Source organism: Mesitornis unicolor, unplaced genomic scaffold (assembly GCF_000695765.1).
Source record: "Mesitornis unicolor isolate BGI_N332 unplaced genomic scaffold, ASM69576v1 scaffold4714, whole genome shotgun sequence".
NCBI classification, from domain to species: Eukaryota; Metazoa; Chordata; class Aves; order Mesitornithiformes; family Mesitornithidae; genus Mesitornis; species Mesitornis unicolor.
Window position 1 is genome coordinate 28,397 of NW_010182088.1, and position 15,406 is coordinate 43,802.

Consider the following 15,406-nt stretch of genomic DNA (forward strand, 5'->3'; position numbering starts at 1 on the left):
GGGTAAAACACTGGCTGGATGGCCAGGCCCAAGGAGTTGTGAATGGAGTTAAATCCAGTTGGTGGCTGATCACAAGTGGTGTCCCCCCCTGGGTGAGGCCACACCTTGAATACTGTGTTCAGTTTTGGGCCTCTCATGACAAGAACCTGTGTTTCCTGTGTAGGCTAAGCAGAACAAAAAAGGAAATATGGTTTCCTGTCCCCACCCAGTCCAGCAGTAACAAATGTATCTAACTCCCCAGTGTATGAAGTACCTGCAGCTAAAAAAGGGTTGATCAGAAAAGGCTGCAAATCTGGCTGGAGTTGCAAAGAAGTCTGAGCGTTCAGTGCCGAAAGGACAGGGCATTTCTCTGCTGACTCAAAGAGAGGAAGGTCTAAGCCCTTCTCAGCCTCACAACTTTACTTTCCTACTTCATCGTGCACCATGCAAATTCCTCTGGGGAAGCCCACAATGCTCCTCTGGATGCTGGTCATCATGTTTGCTGCAGCCCTTAAAGGTGAGAGCGATCCCCCTTTCATGGGAAGAGGACATGAACATGGGTTTTTTGTGTTTCCCTCTGCCTGTGACCTGTATCATTCCCAAAATACTTGTCTCTTTCCTGCTCTCAATCCTGCTGGCATTGTTTTGCCACCTAGGCTGGGGTTCCCAGTGCTGCTGGTGAGTGTGTGATGGGGCCAGAAGGGTTGCAGATTCCATCTGCCGAGGCCAGGTCTTCCCTCTTCCTTCTGGAAGTCAAGAGTTGGGCTCTTCTCCTGTTTGTGTCTCTTTGCCATTTAGTTTCATTACTCCCTGCCCGAAAACAGAAGGAAGTGATCTCACAGAGGATCGGTCTTTGGCACCTGACCTTGTCCTGCACAACATTGCTGGGAGGTGAGAGCCATAATGAAAGGGGAGAGAGAGAGACTGGGACTGAATAGGCTTCGTCTCGCCCTGCACAACTTGGCCTGCTACTGCCAAACTCTAAGTGCTACTACCTAAGAGGAATCCCTGCACGGCAATAATCTTCCCTTTTCAGGTGGGGTGGGATGCTGGTACAGTACAGACGAGGGATGTTTTCAGAGATTTTTTTTCTAAGTAGGGAGTAAGAGGAAGACATTCCTAGATAAAGCCAGTAACTGCCCCAAGGAGCTGTGCAGAGTCTCACTTTGAGCATCCATGGGATTTTCTAGGGGCAGGCCATTCCTCGGGGAGGTTTAAGACCCCCATACTTCTAGTCCCTCTGTGGCTCATGTGCAACTGACGAACCAATTACCTGTGTGTCCATGCCCAGCCTATTCTCTGCTTGCTCTGTGCACAGGGGTGTGGGTGCAGGCACAGCTGGCGAAGGGAGCAAGAGGACTGGAAAGGGCTAGGGGCTCCATACGCTCCTACTGTCAAACTTCTGGATTCATATTTAAACATATGGCATGGTTACCAGAAGTTAACCAGATTCTTGTGGGTCTCCTGCCTCAGCTTTTCCACCACTTTGGGTGGTGCGAGGAAATATGTGTCTGCAGTGTCTGGGCAAGCCACTGTCTCCAGCAATAACTCCTGGAATTAAAGTCTGAAACTCTGGGTTTTGTGCAATCTACAGCCCCAGGACGGACTACTACACCCATGAGCTTTCTCATATACACTCAGATCTCCCACCTGCTCTGTGTATTTCCAGGTACCCTTTCCCCAATAAGGATGGTGGCATCTGGTCCCAAGGAGGGGAAGGTCTCCGGATCATTCCCACTCACCTGTACTGTAACGGGAACATCACTGGATAGCCCTCGGTATGACTGGAATTGTGTCCGTCAGGCCCCAGGAGGGGAGCTGCAATTTCTAGGCTGGATCTATCCTTTTGGGAATAACACAGGCTACGCCCCACCCTTCCAAGGCCGAGTCACCATGTCTGCAGATAAAGACAAAAACAAAGTTTCTTTGCAGCTTCATGCCCTTACAGCCTTAGACACAGCCACCTATTTCTGCACCAGGCAGCACACATTGATGCCAATGGAGAGAGAAGCAGCACAAAAAAGGGGAGGACTCCTGTCGTGACAGGGCCTTTTCTCAAAATGACAGTTGCTTGTATTTGCTCTGGGAAATATCAGCGAGGTTTGGGATTAATAGATGCTGGAACTCCCAATCTATTCATGGGCAACTGAATTTGCAGTAAAATTTGACATTTATAATGGAAGACAGAAATAAGATTTCATGTGTGAATAAGTCCTGTGGGCAGGTCTAACACCAACCCCCTCACACAGCACAGACTTTTCACCTCCATTCACAGACTTCCCCATGAGATACCATCACCACTTCTTTCTTACAGCAACCTTGGTGCTCCTTCACTCTCAGGAGAATGGTGGCAGAGGGACCACCTCAGGGCACCTCTCCAGGCATGAATGTTGTGGAGCCAGTGTAGGGGCTGCAGGTGAGCACATGGGTCCTTCTCTATGCAGTCCAAATCTAACCCCAGCTGTCTGTCCAACCCTCTCCTGTAAAGAAAGGGGTTGTACCCTTGGAGGGTAGGTACCCTCACAGCTCTGGGCATGGCAGTGTGGAGGCAAGGGAGGGATGGATGCTTTTTCACATGCTGGACCTGGGGTGGGGCCTGAGTGTTCTGGTCTGCAGCAGCACATGTAAAACCTCACTGCACAGCTTCTGGGCTGATGGGGATTTTTGCGTGACAGGACCCTGCAAGCAAGACACCATCAGGAGAGATGGTTTCTCTGAGGGCACAGAGGTGGTGGAGGAGAAGAGGAAGGAAGAAGGCAAAAAATGAAAATGGTATCCTGGGCTGCATTAGACAGAGCATTGCCAGGAGGTCGAGAGAGGGCACTATTCCCCTCTGCTCAGCACTGGTGAGACCACACCTGGAGAGCTATGTCCTGGAGAGCTACCTGGAGAGCTCTCTCCACACTGGAGAGAGCCCAACAAAGGGACACAAAGATGATTGCAGCGTTTCTCATGTGGAGAAAGTCTGAGAGGGCTGAGACTGTTCAGCCTGAAGAAAAGAAAGTTTGGGGGAGGTTCTTATCAATATAGAAAAACCTGAAGGGAGGTTGTAAAGAGGACTGACCCAGGCTCTGTCGAGTGGTGTCCGGTGACAGGACAAGAGGCAATGGGCACAAATAGAAACACAGAAATTTTCCTCTCAACTTACAGAAACACTTTTTTACTGTGACAGTGACCAAGCAGTTGGACAGGTTGCCAAGAGAGGCTGTGGAGTCTCTCTCCTTGTAGATACACGAAGGCTGTCTGAACATGTTCCTTGGCAATTGCCTCTTGATGGCCCTGCTTGACTGGGGGAGGTGGACAAGATGACCTCCAGAGGTCCCTTTCAACCTCAGCCATTCTCAGAGAGGTTGTGAAGTCTCCATACTCAAAACTCAACTAGACATGGTTCTTTGGGACCTGCTTTAGCTGACCCTGCTTCAAGCAGAGGGTTTGGACTTGACAGTCTTCTAACATCCCTTTCAGCTCCATCCATTCTGTGATTCTGTGTTTCTGGGACAAACATCACCACTCCTCCCCCGCCCCACCTCAAATATTAGCAGATCCACACAGAAGAAGAGGCAATCATACCAAGCTAAATTAACCTCTGAAGAATTTGTGCATCACAGACTCATTTTGGTAGAGCATGAAAATATTAGACACACAAATAATTTTAAGTCCAGAATAGTCCTGATATGTAAGAAAAGATTAACCTGACAGTTAATGTTTTGGACAGCTGGTCCTTGTCATATGTAAGAAAATATCCTACTTTAAATTTCTAGAAGTTTATTAAAATATATATGGAAACAAGGAATTTGAGTTTAAATGATTCTTACAATCCAAATCAATCCACATTCAGTGTCACCAGGTACGGACAATGTCTCAGTGAGAGTGCTGTATTTTTACCTTAATTTAGCATAAAAATGATGCTGGCAATGCAGTTTTTAATTTATGGCAATTGCTGTGTGGCCTGATTATCCATTAGTAAAAGAGTAGAGGAAGACAAAAGACAACTTCAAAGGACATCAAAGAAGGGGTGTCACCTCACACAGAAATGAAAACACAAATGTTTTTGTATGACTATTCATCACTGTGTGGACTAAGTATCACAGTGGTTGAAGGAGACTGAACCACCCAACACAAACTGATTTCCTGAAAAGCTTGAAGATGTAACATACTCCACTTCCTCACAATGTTGTCTTCCAACAGACAACTGCATCCTGACGAACACATTTGATGCTGATTGTGATTATAGCTATGGGACAATCACTATACATAATGGCAGTTTTTCTTGCATTTAAATATGGATGTTGGTTTCAAGAGCATTTGATTTTGAACATATAATTTTCAACATCAGTTCAGCAGAGAGGTTTTTACCTGCCACAGTTAAGAATTTTCCATCTAAGTTACTCATTGCATCCATTACATAGAAACAAGTGGTTCAAAGAAGAAATGTGTCACTTTCCAAGGTATTTTAGACAAACAAAGTAGCTCAGCCAATTTCACTTGGGGCATGACTCTCTCTTCACAACGTTCAGATGACTACCTCAAATGCAATCCCTGGCAGCTAAGTGAGAAGATTCTCAACACCAAGTGGCTGGAAGACAGCTCTAATTTTCCCTGAACAGCCACACAGATCATGACCACTAAGCATTATCATTGAAATGGGCCCCTCTATCTTCATCTCAATTTACAGCAAACAGTGCCCCTCTATCCACCACCTCAATCTAGTATTACAATTCTTCCCTCCTTCAGCCCTTTTCCATATCTGTTTCTTCTTCAGTGCAATAATTTAAAAGATAAAGCATTAATTCTCTCTAGAACTGCATGGTTATTATTTTTTCCATGGCCCAGATTATGATAGCCTTGCCTTTGCCCGTGACAGCTGTAGTTTCTTCCCACTCATTTTCTCCTTAAGGACCACTTAAAGGAACATTTTCTGAGTTTCTGAGAATACCAGCTTACCTCACTGTCACAGGAAATCTAAGTTAATCTAAGTTAATTAATTCATAAACACCTTCACGGACTATAGATTGCTGTGGTAGATGGGAGCTGCAGAGTCTCCATTGCTGCTAAGGAGGCCTTAGAGCTTGCCTGAAAACACCCAAGCAAGCAATAGCTTCATGAAGTGAGCAGGGTCCATCCCACTCTTGGGCCTTTTCCAGCGAGTCCTCTATGCTATGGTCAGCAGCTAGAGGTCCCCCTCTCACTCTCATTTTTGTTTAAGTTTGCTAACCCTCACTGCCAGCTTTCAATATCACCTTGGTAGATTACCAGTTTTGCACTCTTTCCCCTTGCTGTCCTTTTCACTTGGGTAGATCAATCCTATACTGGCTCATAATTGCCTTATTGTCTTCTCATAGATGTATTTTTTTTCCCAGGATGTTAGTAACTTTCCCTTCCTTCCTGCCTTCTTCCAGCTTGACAGCAGTTAAAGAGCAGTATTAAATCACATTTCCTTGGTAGACCACCTGCGGCCATCTGTACCCAGTTATTCTTTATACCCGATAAGGCTGTTAACATGAGATTAGCTTAGAGTCCTCAGGGTAAGAGAACCATGGCATGTCCATTTTCAAGGGTTACTCTGTTACTTCTGCCCATGGGGGCAGAAGTATTCATACACTTACGCTATTGCTAATACCAAGTGATTAATGTTTCAATTAAAGGTAAATTGCTTGTATCATGTGTCTGTGTGTACATCCTTGCATTGTAAAGTTATCTTTTATAGCATCTTCCATAACTGTCATACAATATCTAGCCAACAGAGCTCTGCTTTCTTAGCAGTCACTGAAGGGGCAGCTGCTTTGCTGCCCAGCCTAGACGTAAGGAAGGTATTCAAACAAAATTTATTTTCACCTGCATAGTATGTTTCACAGAATTCTTTAGGTGTAGGTGTCACTAAGGATGCAGAATTTGTTCATTATGCAGGATGTCATCAAGAAACTTTGCACCATTCAGAGCAGAATCTTTATTTAATAACGCATCCCATGGTAATAAAGAACAATAATTTATTTTTAACTTTTAAAGATACCAAAAGCATGATAAAGACTTCCTCAGGCACCAAATTACTCTTAGCATTGGCCTGTCCAGAAAGATAGCAACCCTAAAACACTAGATTAAGTGTATTCCTCTTCTCTGTGGGCAACAGAAAATAGTTGAAAGTGGAAAAAAAAACCAACAAACCAAACCAAACCAGAACAAAACAAAACCAGAACACTTCTGCAACTCTGGATTTTCACTGCATGCTGTAGAATAATACTCAGTCAACTTTTGCTTTTTTCATTGATCTAAAATCTGAGCCTTCCCAGAGCAACATTATAATCCTACAAGTTTTAAGCAGGCTCAAGTCCCCTCTTTTAGCCCACCTTCAGGCCCTTATTTTAAAGTCCATGTGATTTCTTCATGTGATATATAGGGTATAAGACTACCTGTCTCATATGACATACTGTACAGTAAAAAGGAAGGAAGAGGCACTTTTTGTAACTAAGTATATCACTGTGTTGAGAACTTGGAGTAGCACAGTGACACAAACACTGTAAGGTGTCATACAAAAACCTGAGACTGCAAAAGGAACAATATATTTTGGGGAAGAAAGGAAAAAAGGGAATATGTTAAAGAAGATAATTCCTATGAGCATTTATTCTGGAAGTATATTGCATACTGAGCTAATAGAAGAGAAAAGAATTTTAAAAGCTTTGGCATGGATCAAGTTGTTTGAAATCATTCTATTACGAAAAATTGTTTTCTCTCCTTACAATTTTGGAAACAATAGTGACTTTGGAGCCCTATTGTGGTAGTCCATATATGGATCCTTTGGACAAACCGCTGGCATTTTATTCCCTGATGTTATAGACCTTTAAAGTGTGGTGAGGAAAGTGGGTTTATTTGACTACATGCAAACAATGTGGCAACAGACAAGCTCGTATTTGGAACTGGGATCTCTTTTTCAGTTGAGACAAGTAAGTTCCACTTGTTTTACTGCTAATATATTTCTTAAGTTTGCGGTGGGATGGACAAAGGAACTGTGTGATGTGATAGCATAATGAGAATTTTCTGCAGCCTCAGATCTCCTGAACATGCATTCTCCAGCCAGATGTTTCAGTCTTCAGCTCATATTTAGCTAACAAAGCTTTTCAGGAACAACAAAATAGTTTCCTAGCTATGTGCATCAGCATTACTCCACAGATCCTCATCCCTTCCCATAGTTGCACTGCTAAATTTAAGACTGTTGTTTATACCCAGTGGGTACAGTGTCTTAGCCCAGCTTCAGTATGATGTGAAAGTAGTTGCTTGCTTTCTTTTGTGTAACACTAAGATGTGTGAAAAGTAAAAAAAAAAAAGAGCTATAAAAAGTTACAGGAAAAAGCAGTTCCCATGGAAAGACAGGGCACATTAGTTTTTGAAGCTACTGCTTGAAATGTGAGCAAGCCTTTTATATTTAGAAATGGCACTTTTCTGAACATGGTCTTTTTAAAGATGGACCATCTTTCCCAGCTTTCATGTGACAGCATTAAAGTTGGGGCAATGGGTGAGTCTGTTGTGTTGATTTTTACTGTCCTAAAACATTCAGTTGCCCACCACCACCTGAACACACACAGTCCCCAGTCAGGCATGGGATTCTCTTAGGTGCTATATCACATCTGTAAGCCCCATACAGCTATATAACTGCCTTTAAATCTTTAGGGCATCTTACATGCCTATTTTGGGATAGATAGATGCAGCTCCAGTTTCTGTGGGAGCAGGGAAACAAAAGATACTATTTTGAAACCATCATTTGAAAAAGTAGGACAACAAGATACTGTCAGCTTCCGTCAACCCAACCTCAATCTACACTAATATAAACTTGCCAGTTATCAGTACAAAAGGTATTCTACCATGAACAATTAACCAACAAAAGGTGTTGGTGAGTTAAAGTCTAAATAATGATATTGCCTTGTCAGACAAACACAGCATCCCTAATGCAAGGTTCAGTTTCTACACAGAAAGTATCTTGCATGCTTTTTAAAACAAATTGAATTTCAGAACTGCTATATTAGTAATTGCTGTGTCATGACTCCTGTTCTTCAGGAAAGAGGGAAAAAAATGTTTCCCAAAACAGTAGTCTTTAGAAACTATTGGTTCCTCCAAAGACAAGAATAGAATTTCCAGGCTTCAAGAATGCTTGTATCCTGACTCTTTTTAGCGTGGTTTTTTTTTCCTTTCCATGGGAGATATTTAAAAGTACTTAAAACAGCTAAGAACACCACAGGAGCTGGGCCTCCTGAGAATCTCCAAGCACAAAAGGCATAGAAAACATTCTTTAATCACTACACAGTTTTTGAGACGTCTCCTGAGAATTAAGTGAAAGAATAGCTAAGGAATTTTTTGGTTCATTCTCTGTATATTTCTCATTGGAGGAAGCCAAGATCTACAAGAGGATGGGATATATAGACAATTCTGTGATTTTGTAAGATTAAGAGGAAAAAGAAATAGGATTTTTTGCATATTAACTACTTTTTGTGTGCAGTGCAAATATAACTGCATCCCCCCACACACCCTCCAGTACAAAGATGCCCTAAAGAATCTACAAGATATCTGTTTCTTTCCGAAGGGACAGCCAGAGAGAAGACGGAATAAATGGTGTATTTGAAATGGCACTAAACTCCTCTCTTAGATGTCCCAGTGTTGTCCTTTAGGATGGCTCAGCACTATGCAGTGAGATGGTCACACAACTTTGAAACCTCTCCAGAGCTCGCACAACACTATTCACTTGTTACGAGAGTGCCTGGGTCAAGTTCTACATAGAAATATTACAGAAACTTTCAAAGAACGGAATTTGGAAAGGAAACCTCCTTGGAACTGAATGATGAAAAGTGGCCAGGCCACACAAAAGGAGTACAAAGACGTAGTGAGTCTATGCAGGGAGAAAATTAGTTCGGCCAAAGCCCAACTAGAACTCAATCTGGCTATTGTCATAATAGACAATAAAAATTACTTCTATAAAAACATTAACAACAAACATAGGACTAGGGAGAATCTTCCTTCTTTATTGGATGGAGGGGAAACACAGTAACTCAGGATAGGGAAAACACTGAGGTGCTTAATGCCTTCTTTGCCTCAGTCTTCAATAGCAACACTGGTTGTTTGCTGAATACCCAGCCCTTTGAGCTGAAAGACAAGGATGGGGAACAGAATGAGACCAGGATAATCCAAGAGGAAATGGTTGGTGATCTGCTGCACCACCTAAACATACACAAGTCTATGGGGTCAGAAGGGTTATGCCTGAGAGTGCTGAAGGATTTGGCAGATGTGCTCACCAAGCCACTCTTCATAATTTATCAGCAGTCCTAGCTAATCAGGGAGGTCCCACTGGACTGGAAATTAGCAGTTGTGATGCCCATCTACAAGAAGAGCTGGAAGGAGGATCCAAGAATCTACAGACCTGTCAGCCTGACCTCAATGCTGGGGAAGGTCGTGGAATAAATCGTCTTGAGTGCCATCACACACCATTTACAGGACAACAAGATGATCAGGCCCAGTCAGCATGGGTTCATGAAGGACAGGTCCTCTTTAATGAATGTGATCTCCTTCTATGACAAGGTGATCCACTTGGCAGATGACGGAAAGGCTGTGGATGTTTTTTACCTGGGCTTCAGTAAAGCCTTCAGTACTTCAGTACTATAGTGCCACAGAACTCTCATGAACATACTGGTTGCTCAAGACTTGGATGGTCATGCAGTCTGCTGGGTCAAACACTGGCTGCACAGTCAGGCCAAGAGAGTGGTGGTGAATGAGTTAAATCCAGTTGGCAGCCAGTCACAGTGGTGTTCCCCAGGGCTCAGTATCAGGGCAATTCCTGTTTAACACCTTTATCAATGATCTGAATAAGAAGATTCAGTGTACCCTCAGGAAGTTTGCATGCAACACCGAGTTAGGTGGGAGTGTTGATCTGCTTGAGGGTAGGAAGGCTTTTCAGAGGAACCTGAATAGGTGGGATTGATGGGTTGAGGCCCATTGCATGAGATTCAACAAGGTCAAGTGCAGAGTCTTTCACTTGAGTCACAACAACTCCATGCAGTGCTAAAGGCTTGGGGAAGAATGGCTGGAAACCTGCCCAGCAGAAAGAGGCCTGGGGTTGTCGATCGACAAGCAGCTGAACATGAGCCAGCAGTGTGCCCAGGTGGCCAAGAAGGCCAGTGGCATCCTGGCCTGTATCGGGAATAGTGTAGTCAGCAGGAGCAGGGAAATGTTTGTGCCCCTGTACTCACAGAATCACAGAATCTCAGAATCACAGAATCTCAGAACGTTAGGGATTGGAAGGGACCTCAAAAGCTCATCCAGTCCAATCCCCCTGCCGGAGCAGGAACACCCAGATGAGGTTACACAGGAAGGCGTCCAGGCGGGGTTTGAATGTCTCCAGAGAAGGAGACTCCACAACCTCTCTGGGCAGCCTGGGCCAGTGCTCTGTCACCCTCACTGAGAAGAAGTTTCTTCTCAAATTTAAGTGGAACCTCCTGTGTTCCAGTTTGTGTCAGTTACCCCTTGTCCTATCATTGTTTGTCACCGAGAAGAGCCTGGCTCCATCCTCGTGACACTCACCCTTTAAATATTTATAAACATGAATGAGGTCTCCCCTCAGTCTCCTCTTCTGCAAACTAAAGAGACCCAGCTCCCTCAGCCGCTCCTCATAAGGGAGATGCTCCACTCCCTTAATCATCTTTGTAGCCCTGCACTGGACTCTCTCCAGCAGTTCCCTGTCCTTCTTGAACTGAGGGGCCCAGAACTGGACGCAATATTCCAGATGCGGTCTCACCAGGGCAGAGTAGAGGGGCACTTGGCACTGGTGAGGCTGCACCTCAAATACTGTGTTCAGTTTTGGGCCTCTCACTCCAAGAAGGACATAAAGATGCTACAGCATGTCCAGAGAAGGGCAACAAAGCTGATGAAGGGTTTAGAGCACAAGTCTTATGAGGAGTGGCTGAGGGATTTGAAGTTGTTTAGTCTGAAGAAAAGGAGGCTGAGGGGAGACCTTATCACTCTCTACAACAACCTGAAAGAAGGTTGTCGAGAGATAGGTGTGGGTCTCTTCTCACAAGTTACAGCCAATAGGACAAAAGGAAATGGCATGAAGCTACACCAGGGGAGGTTTAGGTTAGACATTAAGAAAAACTTCTACACTGTAAGGGTTATCAAAGACTGGCACAGGCTGCCCAGGGAAGCAGTAGAATTACCACCCTTGGATGTATTTAGATATGGTGCTCAGGTTTTAGAAGTGGGCATGATAGAGTTAGATAATGGTTGGACTTGATGATCTTAAAGGTCCTTTCCAACCATAACGATTCTATGGAAGATTTAACCTCATCTTCCATTTTAACAATATTATTTTGTATCTGCAAGTAGTCCCACTCATTGGAATGGCATTGTAGTGTCAAGTAACAGTCTTCTCTCCCTGTGTGCTATGATTAAGATAATGATGTTATCTTGATAATTACCTTATTAGGTAAAGGATTTTTGGGTAATTATAAAAGGGATCTTTTAATATGCATCATGTTACAAGCATATAGGGCTAAAGTTGAAGTAAATGTTCTTTTTAGTATCTAAATTGTTCTGATCATTTGTGTTGTATTCTTAAAAGTTGCCCTCCTCATTTCAATGTCTCTCATTTAAATGAATTAATATAGTTATATATATGAGTTTTAGTAAAAATAAGCTTCAGGACCCAAGGGACTGGAAGCTCTGATGAAAATCCCACCCTTATACTCTCTTTCTTTCTCTGCTCTGCTCTTGGTGAAACAGAAGAAAAAAATTAAGACACTCTACATCTGAAGTGTAGATGATATAGCTCTTAGAAAAGTATGTTGAAAATAAAATCCTCCCAAAATGATGCTTCTTTTTCAGAGAGTCAAGAAGAATCTACCCCAGAAGTCATTGTGTTTAAATCAAAGGAACACAAACAATATGACAACAAACTGAACATGGCTTGTTTGGCAAGGGCTTTCTACCCTAAGAACATCAGCCTTGATGTGCCCAAAGGTGACATTGTATATGATCAAAACACACCAATTGTCACATCTGAGGGGATGTATAGTGCCATCAAAGTAGTTGGAGTGGAACCAGATGCAGAGGTGACCTGCAAAGCTGTGCACAAAGGGAGCAAGACTGCAGAGAGCATAATTCTGCCAGGTACAGTGCTGTGGTCCAAATGCAACATGATTCTGAGAGATGCATCTCCCAAGATTTTTTTCTTGCCTTTTGCAAACTTAGCAGAAACAAGTAGGTACAGTCAGAAAGCTATTTAGATACTTAGGTAGATACAAGATATTCAAAAGCACCAAGCATATATGACCTTAATTCAACTATTTAAGCATCTGGAGTTTTCTTCCCCAGAAAAGAAAAAACCTAACAAAAAAACCCCCTCACCTTCCCCCCTTCCCCCTAAAAAAGCTCTAATAATTGCAGGTCTACCTTTATCTAAGGCAAGATTGTTCAAGGAAAATGTTTATGAAAATACAAAATAAAAAAGAACGTGATTTTTGTAGTTGTTGTTGTTGCTATTTTTGATCACTTTAAAAATTTTTCTTTTCCTATGAGAAAATTCATTTCAAAAGGGAGAGAAAATAAAACTCAACTGTCAAGGTGGGGTAGGAGAAACTGCAATGACATGTAGAAAGCTAATTTTTGTCTTAAAGTTAGTCTCAGTATTCATGTCCTGCCATCTGATTATCCAGTACTGCTTATCTACTGCTCAGGAAGAGCTATAGGTATGTTTTGTGTAATTTTTTTAATATAGTTTGGATACAATTTATAGTGACTCTCAATCACCCAACAGAAGAGAAGACTGAAGAATATGAAGCAGTTAATGCTTGCAACATTATGGACACCTCTGCAAAAGGTTAGTTGCGTAAGGTGTTGAGGGGGTCACAATCACGACAGAACTTATCTACACAGTTGCAGATAAGCAGGCACTTCTTTACTGCAGCGCTGGGGAAACACAGAGGATAGCTCCTCTAATTGTGCTCTGAAGTCCATACATTTTCACAGCTTATTTATACGTTTTTAACAAAGCAATATTATGAGATTATAAAAGTATACATAAAATGTCTGCTTTTTAATTTGCCCTTTACCGTGACTGGTTCATCACTACCATAATATTTCATACAAGACATTGAATTACTTCAAAAACATACCTCTACATAATTTTGACATGGAGAAAATAAGAAAATTATGGCCTATTCTTCATGGTTGTCTACTCACAACTACTATTCTTCACATGTTATTGTCTAATCCTTAACACAACTGTTCTTCTTCTGTGTATGGTACATACCTTCTCTAAGTACTTGTACACATATATCTTATAGATTTTTTTAACTTTGCAGTTTAAACAAATACATACTTTGACTACTTTAATAAATAAAAATGTTCTCCTGACTGCAACAAAGGGACCAATACAATATGGTTACTGGGGAGGATGTTACTGGGGATTCAGTAACAATGCATGAAAATTGTCTTTGGTGCAGGAATGTCTGAATTGTAGATACTTATTAAGTAATAAGAAGCACTTCTTGTGGACTCAATACTAAAATATGAAAAATTGCTTTCTGTGGTGCAGAAATGTCAGAAATAAAAATACTTACTAAAAATAACCTGCTGTTTCAGGTTAACAGGCTAAATAACCAATAAGTTTCCATGAGCTAAAACAGCAATGGAAAGTAAATTCCTCACTGGGGAGACATCTCCTCTCTTCCCTGCACTTGATTCATTCTTCTGTCATCTTTTCCTTTCTTTCTGCTTCCTTCATCCGCCGATCATGTGTAGATTTTCCTTCTTTTTTTCTTTTATGTGTTTTTTTTTGACAGGGTGGGGTATAATATCAAGACCCTACTATCTTCTCTCTTTTTCTGTTTAAAGCAGATGTCAAAATGGAGAAAGTGAATACGCTGTTCATGACTGTTTTGACTTTGAGAGTCCTGATGGCAAAGAGCATCGCCTTTAATATAATCATGAGTATCAAGCTGTATCTCTTCTGAGGTAAGAAACACATCATTCAGTTCCTGGGAACACAAGAGGCAAGTGCAAGGAGTGACCAGTTGGCTTTGCATCCTTCTGTATCACCACAAGGAGTGACATCAGTTCAGCTCTTCCTGTTTGCACTGGATAACTTAATGTAACCCCCAAATTGCATCTTATCCCCGAATTGCCTTTGTGTCAGGCTAGTCCAGAGCATCTCAGGTTCTGATAGAAATCTTCTGCTGGTCATTTTGAGTGGCAGAGCACAAAGTCTGGATAAATGTCCAGATCAGCAATAAACTATAAAGTGGAACCCCAAAAGCCAAACAGTGTGAAAAGGGAGACACAAAAACGAGAACAGAGAATTCTGAAGATCAGGTAACAAAAATGACCAAAAAAAAATGCCCAATCCATTCCAGATTAACAGAAACTCAACACCACTGCATTAAATGTGAATAAGAATGTAAAACATGGTTTACTCTTTCAGGTATCGAGTAAGTGACCCAGCAATGGGCTAAAGAAGAGCAGGAAAGAACACACAGCAGGACAATTTAAACATCATGGGTCAGCTTTGCTACCAGCAAACATCTAAATAATCAACAGACTGCACAGTTCCAGTAAATCTGCGAGTCCCTTTACTTCATCAAGGTGCTCTTCAGTTAACCCCATCTGGAAGCCTTTTTAGACAGCTAATGCTGCTAAACTCTTGACTAGCTTAGTTTCATTAATTCTTAGAACATTTTTTTAAATTTCTTTTCCATAAGAAATTTCCTTTATACCTCTGCTAAGCAGGAATAGTTATCTCTCTTCCTATATCCCTTGCACTGAAGCATTCAAATTGCTTAGATAGTTTCAAAAGCTTAAAATTGAACTTTAGACTTACTCTGCATTAAAAATACCATCTCTGGTTGTATTACACTGTTGTATACAGAAGTAATGCTTTTCTGCTTTGGGACCCCAGGCACAAGGGAGTATTGTATATTTTTAATTTTTAGAAGCTTTTATTGGTGGCAATCTCCTAGTGCAGGTAACTATATCTCTACTGGATCGGAAGGAATTTACTTCAGATATGTATAGAATAGTATTTTCACTTCCATCTCTTCTTTAGAATATTTTTCTCTTTTGTTAAGCATATAGTACCTGCATTTTAGGTTTCCTTAATATACAACGAAATAAAGTTTTCTTATGCTTGATTTGTACTGTGTCCTTTCTTCTGAAAGTTGGGTGGAAATTATTGAAATTCCACTGTGCTATCCAGTGATCACTGAGAACTAGGAAACCACCTATTACAGCCTAGAATTACTTTTTATTAAATTTGTCTTTCTTGGACTTTCCACGGGAAAGAGAGAGACCCCTTGGCACATTCAAGAGACTTCAGGAAGGCTATGAATTCCAGCTCTATTGGGCTTAAAGGATTTTTTTATTATTCATGCACCTTTCAAATTACTCAGGCTCAAAATTG

General features: G+C 41.9%; 1 protein-coding gene across 1 annotated transcript; it reads left to right on the plus strand.

Moving 5' to 3' along the window:
* The first annotated feature begins 450 nt into the window (after positions 1-450).
* Positions 451-14,224, plus strand: LOC104539979. The gene is given in 7 exon segments (XM_010183661.1): positions 451-496; positions 1,649-1,979; positions 6,859-6,921; positions 11,840-12,120; positions 12,767-12,829; positions 13,849-13,960; positions 14,143-14,224. Coding segments are annotated over 7 exon segments (978 nt in total).
* The last annotated feature ends 1,182 nt before the right edge of the window (positions 14,225-15,406 follow it).